Source organism: Mus musculus, chromosome 5 (assembly GCF_000001635.26).
Source record: "Mus musculus strain C57BL/6J chromosome 5, GRCm38.p6 C57BL/6J".
Taxonomy (NCBI): domain Eukaryota; kingdom Metazoa; phylum Chordata; class Mammalia; order Rodentia; family Muridae; genus Mus; species Mus musculus.
In genome coordinates, this window is record NC_000071.6 from 74,232,755 (window position 1) to 74,248,927 (window position 16,173).

The following is a 16,173-nucleotide window of genomic DNA, read 5'->3' on the forward strand; positions in this document are numbered from 1 at the left end:
GAGGTCTATGACCACAGAGCCAGTGTATTCTTTAGGTAGAATAGCTATTCTTTAGCCAGATAGATAGTGTCATAGGCCCATGCTACTTTTAGGAGCCCATGAAAAAGGCCTTAGTGTTATTTGGTAACAGCAGGAAAAAGGAGCTTCTAGCTCAGAGTAATGCTTTGACCTCAAAATGTCGCTTTTCTGGGTGGCTCTTTACTTTTCTTGATGTTGTTCCCACAAGTCCCCACACAGTAAGTCTGAGGCTATCACAAGAAGTGGACTGGTATTAATTCTACAAATTCTTAGGGCATCTTTGTGAGAGAGTGTCCTTCCTCCAGAGGAGGAATTGGCCACAGAGAGGTGAAGTGACTTGCCCAACAACATAGAGTAAGAGGCTGTGATCCCAGGTTCTAATATCTACCAAGCTGCCTGTCTGTGTACTCAGAATGGGCAAGTGCAAGGAATATCATGAGCAGTAGAGGCTGCTTCTGGTCACATGCTATATTCTTCCAGTCAGGAGCCTCCCTGTCCCTTAGCAGTAGCCTCCTTGTCCCCATTTCCCATACTGTCCTGACAAAATAAGTCCTGGCTCCTTGGACTTCTGGATGTCCAGTCCAGATCTTATTGCTCTGCTTCTTCCAGCGCTTTGATCACTTCTTTAACAAATCATGTTCACTTCTCATATGAGCCACTTCTGAGCTAAGAGAAGTGGATAAAGGTAAGAGGTGCTTCCAATGCCAGCTGGAAAATGAGTGACGCAAAGGGCATGCGTGTCTGAGCAGGGGAGAAGGCATGAGGAAGGAGATGGGTACTGCAGGACCTCTAGACCCAGGGCAGAGAGGCTGGAGAACAGTACAGGGCAGATGGGATCAGGAACCCAGGGCAAGACCAGGGTTCATCCTGTCCAAGGTGCGCTGGGACATCTCAATTAGATGCTGTGTTGTGACAACACATGCCCGGTGGAAAGCACACGTTTTTTCTTGAAGCGATGGGACCAAACACCAAATTGTTAGAAGTGACAGGCAAAAATCTGCCAAGTGTGCTCCATAGTTTCCTGCTGCTGTGCAGCCTATGGGGAAAGACCACAGTGTGGCACATGGCTTCTGAGGGCCGTGGCTCTTCTCCAGCTTGTGGTGAAGTGGATCATTATGGCAGGTGTGTGTGGTAGAAGAGACACTGAGTTTCTGGTGTCTAGAAAGTAGGGATGGGGTGGGGCACATTGTCAGTGAACTACTTCCTTCAGTGAGGCCTCACCTCCTAAAAGTCTCTCGGTGGCACCATCAGCAGGGGAAACCCCGCCAAGTCCTATCTTCAGAGCCAGCATGGCTTGCCTCAGACTCGAGTCTACCCCCAACTCTTCCACTTACGCTCTCTCTGTGTTCAGATACTGCGTCTGACCTATAGTAGAGTTCCACCCACAGATGTTTAATGGGAACCTCCTATGTATAACCTGCACCCGTGGACACCAAGGGTGTGACAGCAGACAAAACATATCAGAATCCCTTGCCTCCCCTGGACTCACAGCTGTAACTTCACAACTCTTTAAATTAACAATAGCTTGGAAAACCAAACGCCAGCAAAAATGACCCACAGTCCCGTCTACAGGACTCCCGGCAAACATTGGAGGATCTGGTCTCGGAGATGTGAAGTGACTTGCCCAAGTGTCCCACAGTAGGAAGCCCAGCATCCTTTCTCATCCATTAGCCACGTCCCACCTCCCACAAATCTGTTTATTACATTTCTCCTAAAACTTTTTAACATAAACTTCTACGTGCTTTTTACTTTAAATTCTGCTATATCTTTTAGGATTAGAAATTAGAATAGCTTCCACCATGCTTTGTTTCCCCAAAGCTGGGACTCCCCATCACACGGGGCCCGAGACACGGATTCAAAGGCAGCTGTGCACAGCAAGCCTGCCCGTTTCATTCCCTTTTCTTTCTGCTGCTCTGGTGCGCTTCTCCACGCTTACATTATTCCTAACTTCATCTTCAGTGTGCACGCCACGTCCCAGTCCTCTCCATTTGTCAGTCGTCAGCACTGGGGAGGTCTGCTGGGTGTGCTGACGTCACTTACTATGAGGGCAAGCACATGCAACATGGAAAACTTCATTTCCCAAAAGTCAGGACAGTAGGACAGACCTGAGACCTGGAGGAACGACAGCATTGCAGTGGGGAGACAGGGTCCGGGTAGCTCATCAGTGTGCTTATCACACCCATGACTTATAGCTATTGTGTGTTTATGTGAAGCTGGCCAGATCAGTGCCCCGTGATGGTCATGAGATGGAAAAGACCTCATTAGTTTTGTGGCTTATTTTCTCTGCCAGCTAGTGCAGCCATTTGCCTTTGACAGTCTGGTTTAAATGTATCATCATGTATCACCAGTCTCAGTGTGACTTTGTAACTAGTCCACAACACATACTTAGAATTGTTGCTTTTTTTTTTTTTAATGATAAACTTACACATTTGGTGATCTAATTGACTATATTCTGCAGTGGTGCTGGTCTCAGATTTAAAAAATAAAGGATGAGAAACGCTGCTTTCACACCGAGTGCCAAACTCTATGGTCTTGATGTCTTTGTGGGTGATTTGGGATGATTAGCAGCACCACTGATCAATACTTGTAGAACCTCTCTGAGAACCAAGGGACACGCCCATGGCTCCTATGTATACATGGCAGATAACTTCCTTTTGGAACTCAGGCTGATGCTTCTCTGGCTTCCTTGCCATGGGAAGTGAAGGGGAGATTAAGGCCAGGAGTGCTCCGCAGGTGTGCATAGGAGGAAGAACCGGGGTTCTGCTGGGTTATCATGGAACATTAGCTTATCTATACACACACTAAGCAGTCATCACCCTGCGGTGAGCCCTCACTCTGTCCCAGCTTCCTACTATGGCACACTAAACTCACCAAGAAGCCTCTGTAGGTGAGCAGATTTTACCAGAGACATCGTGGAGAGGGAGAGGAGTCCCATAGCCATGCTCAGTGATCTTTCCCATCAGAAACACTTGTTCTTCCATGCAAGCTCAGGTTTGCCACTGGGATCCTTCGTTCTGACTGTACATTGACCATGAGAAACTCCCAGGCTCCACAGCACCTGGTGTCTTGTCCCTTGTACTTCCCTTGGGAATTCCTGCATGGTCTCCCACTCAGGGTCTCACAGAGCTCCCTCCTTTAATCTTGGGTTGTCCTATCTTTCTTCCTAAGGTCAGTCAAAGCACTCTCTGTAGGTTCTCCCATTGTCCTTAGAAAGCTATAGGGGAATTTTACTAATGGTTGTTTCCCTTGTCACATACTTCCTTTCCACAGTCTGACAAATACTTCCTTTATCATCGCTTATCATGTTGATGACCTGCTAGAGGAACAAAGCTGGGGCTACGGTCTACCACTCTCACTGGGAGTGAATGGCAGCTAGGCCCTAAGGAAGTACCTTGCCTTGGGCTACAGTCTATAGCTGAGACAGACCCAAGGTTATAAACGTGTGATTTCCAATCCACTTTTCACCAGCTCCATTGTCTGAGGCCCAGATGAACTGAGACACTTCCAGACTTTGTGGAGCCCAAATGCTCCATGAAGAGGGAACTTGGGAGCCCATCCAGAATGAACTTCTTATTCTACAGGGCCTGAGGGGAACTGCCTTGTGGCGGGGGTCTCAGAATCCTACAACCCAGCAGACAGACAGGTTCTGAAGTCACGCACACTCACCTGATGGGTGTTATTTCCAGGAACATACACAGACTTAAACTGTCTCATGAGATTCCTAGCTCCAGCGATCTCCCGGAGAGCCATGAAGACATCATTCACAGCAATTTGGGATTTGGGCAACGTCAGGTCAACTGCAGAGTCACAGCCTGAAACAGTCCAGAGATATTTTCATAAGTGAGCAAGTGCATAAGCTAAGTTTTCCTCTTGACAGCATGAGTTCAATGTAACAGTCTGGAGTTCCTCTAGCCCTGTTTCCCCTGCCTGTTCACTAACTGGGCTGTTTCCATCACCCATGAGTGATGGGACACAAGGAGTGTGAATGCTTTGACAGGAGTGGGACCCAGAATTGCCTGCCACCACAGCCCCTGGCCCCAGTCACTAGCCTGCAGAGGCTTCATGGGGAAGCAGGCTCCTTGCGGGCTTTGACCCTCAGACACAGTCTTAGGAAACCAAGAGGAACACAAAGGAGCATGGCTATGAGTGCTGGGATGGAGCCTTTGTCTGGAATTCACTGACAGTTTCCAGAAGGTCTGATGGCAAGATGGAGGGAGATGGCAGCGCCACACCTCACATGCCAACTCATCACCTGTCATGTGACCCCTCTGAGGTCATAGGTGCAGGCTTGCCTGCAGAGCATGAGGACAGTGACACACAGGCTTAGGTACTCCTGTGAGTAGGCACTGCTATGGCCTCACCATGGTGACACAGTCATTCAGGCCTCACCTGCAGGCTATAGCACACCACCACCATTTCATTTCTGTGTTAGCACATGGCTATAGTGCATTTGACTGTATGGATATACTACAATTCATGTGTCTGCTCAGGTGCCCAGATTATCAAAGGCAGTTTCCCAGTTGGCAGGCATCTGGGCCGTTCCTGTCTCTCAGTTATCATGATGATGCTGGTAGTCTTGCAGCTACATGTTTTCATGTGGACATGCACTTTCGTTCCTCTGAAGAATGCCAGGTCCACACTGCTTTCCTGAGGACTTTACATCCCCACCAACACCCGAGGGTTTCAGTTCCTCCACATCTTTGTCGACATTTACTAATATTGATTTTCTTAACCTTAGCTGTGCTAATGCCTATGAAATAAGGGGATACTTGTCAAGGCTGACAATCAAGGAAATCATCCTAGGGAGGGAGAGGGAGAGTCAAACAAGTCTAGACCAGACGGGGATATATCCAGCATACACAAAAGTATTCAAAGGACCCCAGCCACATCCACAGACAGGTGGTATGTGAATGGCTGAGCCCATACTCTTAATTAGTATGTGACACTGTATGTAATAATTCTTAGGGGTGAACAGAATTACCTAATACATGTTTCCTGGTTTCCACACAAGTATCTGACATGTTGCCATTAAAATGAAACAGAATGTAACAAAACACTGAACCTGTGTCATGGTGGTCTGAATGAGAAATGCCCCCCACAGGCTCAGGGATTGGAAGAACTGGCCCTCTATTAGTGGCACTGCTTGGGGGAGATATGGAACTTTCAGGATATAGAGCCTTGCTGGAGAAAGTGCGTCACTGGGAGGAGGAGCTATCTTGATGAAAATGTGACCAGCTAGCTTCCCATTCCAGACATGGTGCCCTGTTCTCCCTGCCATTCCAGACTCTATCCCTTTGTAGCCATAAGCCAAACAAACTCTTGCTCCCTAAGTTGCTTTGGTCATGGTATTTCATCAGAGCAGCAGGAGAGTAACTAATAACACACAAGGCCACACCAGTTTTGTTACAATAAAATACTAGGACAGAGTACCTTATAAAGATAAGGCGTTTTCATTGTACTCTTAGAGGCTCAAAACCAAGATCCATTGAGCCTCCTGTGAGGAGCCTATCTTGGCACTGCTGCACTATGGCACTGTGATGAGGCAATGTGTGAGGGGGAGATCACAGGCCAAGGCGAGAAGTCAGGGGAAGGAGAGGGCAGTCTTACTCTTTTCACAACTCACTCTTTTAAAAATTCTTTGTTGCAGAGCCACAACTACTCCCTTCTGGGGGTGGGGTTAGTGACCTGCTCATATGGTTCTACCTCCCTGTCATATCAGCACCCTAGGGGTTGATCTTACAGCACAGGAACCTTTGAGGGCAATCCACACCTAACCGGTGTAGAGGTAAAGACCGGTGTGAGAAAGCCTTCATGTTCAGGAGACTTTGTGTGCATGGAGGACTCCAATGTGGTTGGGGTGAGGGTGAGGGATAATAGGAAGCTGATGGAGAGAAACCAGAGTCCACACAAACTCCTTGGAAGAGTTCCATTCCAAATGTTGTGGAAAGGGGAATATGTGTAGTTTTCTGAGACACATGCGTATAACTTCTCCCTGAATCCTGAAAAGGTTCAAAGCTAGGAAACACTGGGATGCAGAGAGCCAGAGTGGGATAGCCTCACTCCCTGCCTGCCATTGGCACTGCAGCTCCAACCAAGACAACACAGCTTGTGTGTCTCAACAATGGAAAGATATGCGTTTTTCAATCATTAGTGAGGGTTCTTTATGTAAAATCATGCCAGGAATTTATCTATCTATCTATCTATCTATCTATCTATCTATCTATCTATCTATCTATCTATCTATCATTTAAAATTATTCATTACCTTGTTAAGAAATGGCATAAAGACAAGGAGAAACATCCTTAGTGTAGCCCTAGCTGTCCTGGAACTCACTCTGTAGACCTGGCTAGCCCTTAAACTCAGAGATATTCTTGCCTCTGCCCCCTGAATGCTGGGATTAAAGGCATGTGCCACCACTGCCCAAGGATGAAATGTGTTTTAATTCTTCTAAAAGATTAGCTAGTAGACTAATACTTTATTTTAAAAAACTCATGTTCAATAGAATAAAAAAAGACATTTAGTTTTTTACATGGCCCATTTTAATTTGGGGAAAGAATACAGAGAAAGCCATTTCTCTTATTAGGTGGAGTTTAGTATGAAGTCATCTAGATTGAAGATTATTTACTATAAAGTCTAGACTATTTGAGGAACTTGTGCATTAGACATCAAAGTTGAGAAATAAGGCTGTGAAATCACAAGGGCTGAGGTCAACTACAGAGCAGGCTGTTTAATGAAAGTGTGTATGGGCTACTGCTAAACCCAATGCACCCAACTGAACAGCAGAAACTGCTGGACCGGAGACAAAGTCAATTACATCAACTGTTCAGACCACTCACCCAGGGTAGCCTCTGCTGAACTGCTAACCCTCTCCAGCTTCCCTGTATCCAGGGATTCATGTGCTCTGCACAGTCAAAGGGGAGTCACTTCTAATCAGTCTTCAGACACTTTTCATAATTTCCTAAATTTTTACTAGTCTTATACTTATTTATCCAATACATGTAGTAAAAATTGCACATGTCTTTCTAAATATGGTAAAACAAGAAAACAAGGAGAAAAAGGCCTTTTATCTTATAATATATTATTATTATCATCACCATCATCACTCCCTAGGTTAAGAGCAATCTCTATGCTCTCTGATGCTCACTCTCGTTGGTAACCACACTAAGCCGTTCATGCACACGAGCATGTTTAAGTTCCACAGAAAGCCAATGTGGTAGCCAGGTGGACATTATTACCATCCTCACTTTGAGGATGGAGCAAGTGAGCCACTGAAAAGTAACACAGGGTCACCCCTGCAACCAGTGACAAGGACAGGAGCCAAGTTCATGCCACACTGCTCCAAAGGTGGCTTACCAGACACTGCATGCTTCCATTCATGTTAAGACCCTGTGACTGAGTGAAAAATTAAAGGTATAATTAGCTTATCCTTAGACTACAGAAATTCTTTCACAATGGAGTGTAAGTGCCTTTCTCAGTGGGGAGATCCAGGCCTGTCCCAGGAGTAGATATTGGATAGTTTACAGCTAGACCCAGGTCCTTCCTTTTAGGCCACACAGGGTGTGAGTCTTTCCCAGGCCTGCTGCACAGCCTTCTTCGAATCTGTGCTCTGTCGGGTGCCATATTCAGTTACTTCTTACACTCCCTGGACAGTCTGATCCATTAGGCCAGCTCACTTGATAACAGCGTGTACAATTCCAGGCAACTCTCATGTCAACTCCTTAGTTAAACAGATAATAAAATAGGCTGATGCCAACCTGTAGCAGAGCATGGTCTGTACCCTTAGGGGGCCCACCTCTTGATAAGGGAGGCTCCCAAACTCCGAGGGCACCACTGTGTTCTTCTAAGATGGGGGATGACTCACGTCTCCACAATGTCTTTCTGCGGAGGTCTGCGGTCCCTTGGGCAGGGTCTCGTTACTCCTTAGAGTAGCTGCACAAAGCTCCTGTGTTGGTACCCCTCCTGCAGCTCTCCTCCCACCCTTCTCACTTACTCAAGCCTCTTCCCTTCAGCGAGGGGAGAACAGTGGTTTCCATAGCCGCACACCCTGCAATGATGGCCTATACCAGCCATAACACTGTTCAAATGGAGGGAGGCTTGGACGGCTTAGTATTCTCCTGGGATGGCTGAAATCCTGCACCACTCCTTGTATGGCATGGCCGAATTCTCTCTAGTTTTCCCAGGGATCGGGCTTTGAGCTCCCTGGTTCTTGAAACACCTTTCCACAAGCTACTGGCTTTCACATGTTTGCCCTTAATCTTCAGGTAGTCAAGAAGTTGAAGCACCTCAGACTGGAGCTTGGACCATCTTGGCTGCTGCTAAAGTGGTCCTTATGTAAGGACTTCAACATACACTCGCACACCTGTGTGCACACCCACTTAGGATGAGCAAACATAAGGCGCTGTGCGACGAGAAGAGGCATGGGTAGAACTAGATCCGAATCTGTTCCCTAGTTACTGTTATTATTCTCCTTAGAGGTCTAGAATTTCGTCAGACCCTTGAAATCTATCTGGGAAATATGAGAGTCAAAAGTAGACATTTAGCCTGGCCAAAAGGCTTTCAGGTCTAAGCAGTTCTCCTCATCTTTGTACTGCCCTGGAGGTTTGAACACCCAGCCCGATTTCTTGTTTGCATCTCAGCCACTGACACTCAGCTGGCTCTAAACAGCAGGGGCTGCCTCTGGGAGGCAGTCCGAGGAAAGGTCATCTCAGGTCTGACAGGGCCAAAAAGGTCAGAGCACGGGGAGGTCATGAGCCCCTCATCCATCCAGCAGGCTGACACTCCCTTTTCTCTCCTTTGAAACGATTGCTTTTTAAAGTGCACTCTTTTCTTGGGGCTCTCTCACTATAATTCTTGGTAAATAAAAACCAAGTTGACAAAATGAAAACCAAATAAGCTTTGAAAGTGACGTGGCATCTGAAATCTTCTAGAAGTCTGAACTGTAGAAAACACACCCCTGGAGGGAGATCCTAGGAAACAGGCGAGGCAAAAGACAGCATGAACCCCATCCTGAGCATGCTTAGAACGGCCAGGAGAATGGGAGATTGCTCAAAATGGGAATCATGAGGACCAATTTCTCTCTCACACACATATCAGTAGCCACACACATATCCACATCCATGCACCCAAATACAGATACTCAGATATTTATATCCATATGTCTGCCTGCCCACATATATACAATTATAATTTTGTTTTAAATTGATATCCAGCTGGCACATTCACTAATCTTTCAATGTCCTTGCTTTACATATTGTCTGAGGCACAGAGGTCTTTCCTCACAAACCATTATGTCCAACTACCATGTAGCCCACTTAAAGTGGGCCATAAGCTAAAGAAACCCATAGAACAGTTGGAAGGCGGAATTCTTCTGGATTTTAATGTCTTCCCCTCCCCAAACCTTTTGCAGTTGCCTTGTTCAAACTTCAAAAGCACTGTTTAAAAGTGACTCGTCTTTAGAGTCTTTTGAAAGCATTCAATTAGGTTTGTCACTGAAGACAGCTTTTTAAAAAACTTATATTTCATCAGTATGTGAAAACATTTAATTAAATCTTGCAGTTTAGTAACAAGTCCAATTGGCAGAAGCAGGCTTGAGGTCACACACAGTATGACTTTCCAGAAGCACACAGCTCTACCAACAGCCGTCCTGTGCAGACAATGGAGGCAGCTTTAGAAATGGGGTGGCTGGGGTCTTGGCCTCCATTACATTTACTCAGGGATTAAGGAATGCTAGTCATTCTGGAGATGGAGTCATGTGGAGGCTGGTTTTAAGAATGTGTGAAATACACGTATATACAGATAAAGCCATGGACACATTGATTATCAATGAAAAAATACATAGATATTTCTGAGGTCCTGCAGTTATAGTACGCAAGCACTCCATCTGTGTAACCAATCTCATGTTTAATGATCTCGGATGGCTTTTAAGCTCCTCTCACATAAAAAATGGGCTGTCAGGCCACAGGCCTTACAGGGCCATTTTCCTTCTTCATTGCTAAGTCCTGGAACTATATGTGTGGCAGGGGCCTCTGTCTAAGTGTCATGGCAATGACACAATATGCTTGTATGAGCAAATGAGGTTGCCTAATAAAGTTCAAGCCAGAATACCAATATTGAGGTCACAAGGGGCTCAGAGTCCAGTCAGAGCCCTCTGGATCTGGTGTATACCAAAGTTTCTCATTCACTGAACCTTGCCGTTGCTCTGAATCACTTGGGCCATTATTGGTGCTCAAGTGTAACAGTGGAGGGCAGAAGACGGGAGGTTGGAGACAGGCTCCCATGGCAGTAGGGGTGCTGTGTTCTCTCAGCTACTCTGCTGGTCTAGCATAGTGCTGGCTCATGGACAACACCTCCTGAGTAAATGAATGTCAAGAACAGAGAGATTAGAGGGGAAAGTTTAGAATCACACCAAACATGCTGTAAAGCAACAGCACTGATTGTCTTGGGATGATGATAAACTCTCTCTGCAGGAAATTTCAAACAAAGAGCTCCTGGCTACTTCTGAGCAACTGCAGGCTACCAGGGGAGGTGGAGCACTGCCCCCCCCCCCCAAAAAAAAGCTACTGCAGAAGAGCAAGTTCAATTGGCTGAGAAATTTTGTTTGTCTGTGCAACACAGAAAACTAAACTGCACGTCTGTGAACTATACACACATATCTGACAGAAGTGTTTTAAAATGAAAAGAGAATGATAAACACAGACCTCAGAGAACTGGCTACCTCTCGGAAGGAGGGAGAGAGGGTAGCAAGGTCGGTAGTGAGCTAAGAACAGGAGAGGAGGATGGGGGGCATGAGTAAGGATTGTTTAATTATGCTTTCTAGAATGAATATGTATACACACACACACACACACACACATATATATCATTACATCTATCTCATATAAACACTTACATGTACCAACTATCATCTCTGAATATATAACAAAAACCAGTTTGACTACTTTCTAAGCCTCTAGCAAATTAAGCTTTTAAAAATAGCTGATTAAAGAAATAAATGACAGCTGAACTCTGTTATTATTAGGCAGGTTTGGGATGCTGGTAGACAAGGGAGGACTTGTATATTTGGATGAGAATATGGAATAATTGCACGTGGCTGCCCAGAATTCTCTCCCCAGTTCTGAGGCTTTTACTGTATGGAAGGGAAGGACAGTCAGTCAGCAACAATATTCTGCAGAATTTGCAGATTCAAAAAAATTATTTGTGTCTATGTGTGTGTGTGTGTGTGTGTGTGTGTGTTTCTCCCATGTGTGTGCACTAAGAGCCCAGAATTACTTGATACCGGGTATCTGCTATCATGCTCCACTTTAATGTTTTAAGACAGGGTTTCTCACTGACCTTGTACTAGCTACACTTGGTAGATGTGGATGGTGCGCCCCCAGGATCAGCCTACTCTCACCATCCAACGCTGGGGTTACAGCCTCAAGACACTTTCACATGCGTGCTAGGGCTTCAAATATCGGCTCACCACGCTCACACATAAAGTGCCTTAGCAAAGGAGCCATTTAAAGACAACTTGGCTTGGCGGAGCCCAAAGTCAAATTGCCAGAGTGGCCCATCCTGTCTGATGTAGGAAGGGGGACTGGCACCCCCCAACCCTGACACCCACAATGCTTCAGGAAATATATAGGCCACGGCAGAATTCCCGACCATCATAAATACAGTGAAATACCCCCAGCTACTTCTAAACCTGGCCTCCAAGATGCCTCTGAGAAAACTCCAAAGTGACTCGAGGAAGCCATGACTGTACCAAGTGAGTTATCAAGATGTTCTTTGGCTGCATAAGGGAACCGCTGAGAACCTCCGACCACGTGATACGGCATCATGAATTCACTCTTGCACAGCTGTTAAATCATTTAAGGCACCGCAAAGGGATCCGGACTTCTCCACTCATAGCATGTGGAGGAGCAGAGTTTGAGTCTGTGTCACTAAGGAGGTGAGCATCGAGCTTCAGGTCACATGTGTCACCTGTCACGCTGGCGCCACGACAAAGCCAGATCTCTTTCATGTCATGTTGACCTGGCCCCTTTCCCAGTCACAAACCTTTCTGTAAGCAGGAAAATGCTTGCACAAGAGTCCATGCTTACTGGCTTTGACATCGCCACAGGCAGCTGGCACACAGGCCCCTACACAGCCAAGGATTCAAAGGAGCAGATCTCATAGTGAGCTGCCCTAAGTAGTGGCTTGTTTTTATGTCAGTGAGCTAATTCTATTGAATTACAAATTTGCGGTTCACACTCTTTAATATATCCCCTTTCAACCTGAGTGGACATATTTGGCGCCTCTGAAGAGCATCTTGTGGTTTGCTGTCTCTCAGCGCTGACTTTGGGAGGGTCTCTGCATCTGTCAGGTGCAGGGAACTGGGTGAGGCCAGACCTTCTCCATGCAGGGTGACAATTCTGTTGGTTTTACTTTCTGCACCACATAAGGAGCTACTATGCAAAGGACTCACCATACCACGCCCATGGACGAAGCTCAGCTGGTAGCTTCTCATTACGACTCGTTTACTTCTTAGGGTTCCTGGGGGTGGGATGGGATGTGCTAAGGTAGGATAAATATAAAAAATGAACAGTGAAGATAGTACAGGATGAACGTAGACCTGTGGATGGGACTTGCCTACAAGCTTTTCCGTGAGTTGAAAAGAGCTTGCCATTGTTGGATTTTATAACGAAAACGTCTTCAGTGCAGAATTTCAGAACCAGTGTTCCAGGCCAATGAGTCAGAGGGAGAGAAAGAGAGGCCCAGAGACTCCTTCCTCAGGTATTTCTCTCCCTGACCTGGGACAAGTGGGTCCCACGTGGTCTCCAGGGGATGGGTTGTCCTATGGACCATTTTCTTTGATGGGCCCTGAACCACATTTCCCTGCAGATCCTGTCCTTCCCATTCTCCATCACAGGCTGTGCATGAGGGGAGTGGGTCTGGCTTAACAGAAGTAATGCAGGGATCCCCTCATCAGGAAGACAACATGGAAGGTCTCCTGGGCTTGCGGCCATAAAGAGCGTTGGAAGACTCCCCAGAGCAGTCGTTTCTCCTCCATGCTGGACCTCAGCTCTGCCCAAGCTGTTTGCTGGTTTCAACAGTGCTCTGAATTTTTCCCCCAGGAGATAAGGTTGTACTTATTTTAGAAATGGCAATGAGATAGTATGGGGAGGGGAGAGTGGGGCTGGTACACCGTGTCCTTTCTAGCCATGTGGTACCCCCGGGATAATGTTCTTATCCAGGTTTCAGTGAGTACTTACTCGCCTTAGAGTAACCCGTGCCCAATAGTTACATAACCCCGTGCTACAGCTAATTCATTTACAGAAAAAAAAAAAAGATAAATCAGATGTTCAGAATGAGCCATATTTAAAAGCCTTTCAATGGCTGTCTGGCCCTTCAGACTCTTGCTCTCAGTCACTTAGAAGATTGCTTTGAAACCTTCTTTTCCATTATGTTTCGTGAGCTCAGAGTCACCAAGCTGATGGGATGATTGCACTGGGAGGAAGGTTCTGTGAGCAAGGACTGTACTCTGGGGTTGGTGGGGGTGGCAGTGTCTCCCATACCATATTTTGGGGTAAGGAGAGGTGGGTAATAACCTGGGATCATTTTCTGATCTATTTGAGAGAGTCAGAAGAATAGACGAGAAGGTAGTTGGCCTAAAGTTTCTTTCAAACCTTTTGTTTCCTTTAAGAACAGAAGTGCAAATGGAGTTTATTTTTCTTCCAGTAGCAGACAGATCAAATGTGCCTGGGCCTCTGCCCTCCCCCAGCACGCACACAAATCACTCTCTGCCCCTCCTTGAAGGTCCCCTGCACCTGCTGTTGTAACTCTCCATTGACCGGAGCCAGCACTGCTCCGCTTGAAATTTAAGCTTCTACTAAATGAGGCCCTTTATCTATTGCTTTTCTGTACTTTTTTCTGGAGGTAGTGTGGATTCATGTGTGGGTTGGTCATGGCTGATTCAGAGATGGGATGTGGGCCAGAAAGGCTGCTAATGGGCCTGGGGCAAGAAAGAGAAGGGTGAGAGCAGTGCCCTCCTCCCCATCCCTTTTGTGATGCCAGGCGCCATGAGTATGAAGGGCAGAAGGATCCAGTGAGCCTTCAGGCAAGTGTCTGCCCCCAAAGTCTAAAAGTCCAGGTTCTGAGCACAGTCAGGTCCTGCTCCAGGGGGAGCTGGGATGCAGAAGGGTCAGGATGGAACAGGGCTGCAAGAGGAGGGATGATTGCACTGGGAGGATGGATGCAGCCCTCTAGATGGTCCATGGTCCAAGCCCACACTGAGTTAGGCTCCTACACAGCTGCTTATCACTTCCTATCACATCTAGTAGAGAACTCAAGATGAATAGCAATGCCTCGAATGTGTCTTAAAGTCTGTCAGCAAAAGTAAATGATTACAAAGGCTCAGGGTATCTAGGCTTTCAGTGGCTTCTGAGCAGGGTCATTTTTAAGCCAGCAGCTGTCTTCAGAATTACTCTGTCTCTGCTGTCACAGAGGGTGACTAAGTTAAGGGCAGAGGCTCAGAATTCTTCCCTTTACAGGATGGGGATCCAAACCAGGGAATCAGAGTGAACTCTGTAGAGTCCTGCAGGCTGAGAAGAGCTATACGGGCGAGTAGGGGAGGCTGAGTTACTTTAGAAATAAAGACACCAAAATGATTAGAATTCCTTTTGGGCCTCCATTAAGGAGAAAAAGCAATCAGCCCTGATGGGCCAGGTTGATAACACTCGAATTCTCTTCCCACACCAGCGCACAACTGCCTTCACTTCTGTAGACTCTCTGCCTCCTTACCAGGGAAGCACCATGCTCAGAGCTGGGGACCAGGCCTAATGATACCCATGTGCCCCCTGCTCCCCCTCCTAGGCTACAAGGGTTCCATTGTACACTCATATAACAGACATGGTGCCTTCTGAAAGCCAGGTACCCAGGAGATGGTCAATAAAACTATCACAAGCCTGGATACAAAAGAGGCTATGTGTGAACACTGTGTGTGCACGTGCATGCTCATGCATGTATGTGCCTTCATGAGTATGTTTATGGGGGGCGGGTGGCACAAACAAACAAAACGGAAACAACCCTCCTTAGAGGGAATGACTGTGGCTTTGGGACTCTACATCTCCAAAAGCCTCCTGTGGGTGGTAAAGGGGCTGATGGAGGCTGATGCTCTGGAGGCTGGGACAACTAGACACATGCTCTTGGACATCTGCGAAGGCACCACAAGTTGATGACAGTGCTGAGTGCTGACTGTGCTTGGCATGCTGGCTGCCACCTCACTGGACATCACTGGTAAAAGAGGGCTAGAGAGCTAGATTTAAGTGGCAAGGACAGTCACGTGATAGTCAAACTTCAGCATCCGCCAAATATCCATCACTAGGAGACAAAGTGAGTATGTTCATCTGTTACTGATTAAAAAAAAAAAGATGTTCATGCTGGAGAAAGAGACAAGAGTAGGTTCCTGAACAGGATATACAGTAGATGAGCTAAATGGTCTCTGTCTACCATGTAGAGGCAAGCATATTTATAATTACCAGGGTACCCTGGTACCAACTGTAAGCAGTCATTACAGCACAGTGGTTCTCAACCTGTGGGTCGCAAGCCCTTTAAGGGTCACATATAGGTTATCCTGCAGGTTAGATATTTACATTACGATTCATAACAATAGCGAATTTATAGTTATGAGTTAGCAATGAAATAATTCTATGGTGGGGGGCGGTCACCACTAACGTGAGGAATTGTATCAAAGGGTCACAGCATTAGGATGGTTGAGAACCACTGCTCTAGACTATCATTGTCCAATAGGACTTCCTGTAGGGATTGAAAATATGTATCCATTGCCTAACAACAGCCACCAGCTAAGGATGCTGACTGAGCTCATGAAATTCTCCTGTGGCTGAGGAATCTCAATTTTAAGTATGAATGGGCACCTGTGGCTAGTGGCAACAGTGCAGCATAGCAGTACAGGGTATGGCCAGGGAGGACTAAGGCCTGGGTTTTGTTTGTTTGTTTTTAAGATTTAACATTGTAAGAGTAGGACCTATGCACAAAGACTGCATTCCACATCTAACCTAAAATTCGATGTCTTCTGATGGTTGTATATGATTGTAAAAAACACCACGATCAACACACAGAACTCTTCTACCACCTCCCAAAGAAAATTCCAACCTTGGTGAAACAGCCAGTAAATAC

The 16,173-nt window shown here is 46.4% G+C and overlaps 1 protein-coding gene across 2 annotated transcripts in view; it reads right to left on the minus strand.

Annotated features, from left to right (window-relative positions):
* Scfd2 (Sec1 family domain containing 2) overlaps nt 1–16,173 on the minus strand; it is a 326,927-nt gene that overhangs the window by 27,939 nt on the left and 282,815 nt on the right. For both annotated transcript variants that reach the window (NM_001286437.1, NM_001114660.2), the window contains exon 6: nt 3,685–3,830. In NM_001286437.1, coding sequence (NP_001273366.1) covers nt 3,685–3,830 — 146 coding nt within the window. The remainder of the gene's footprint in view (nt 1–3,684; nt 3,831–16,173) is intronic.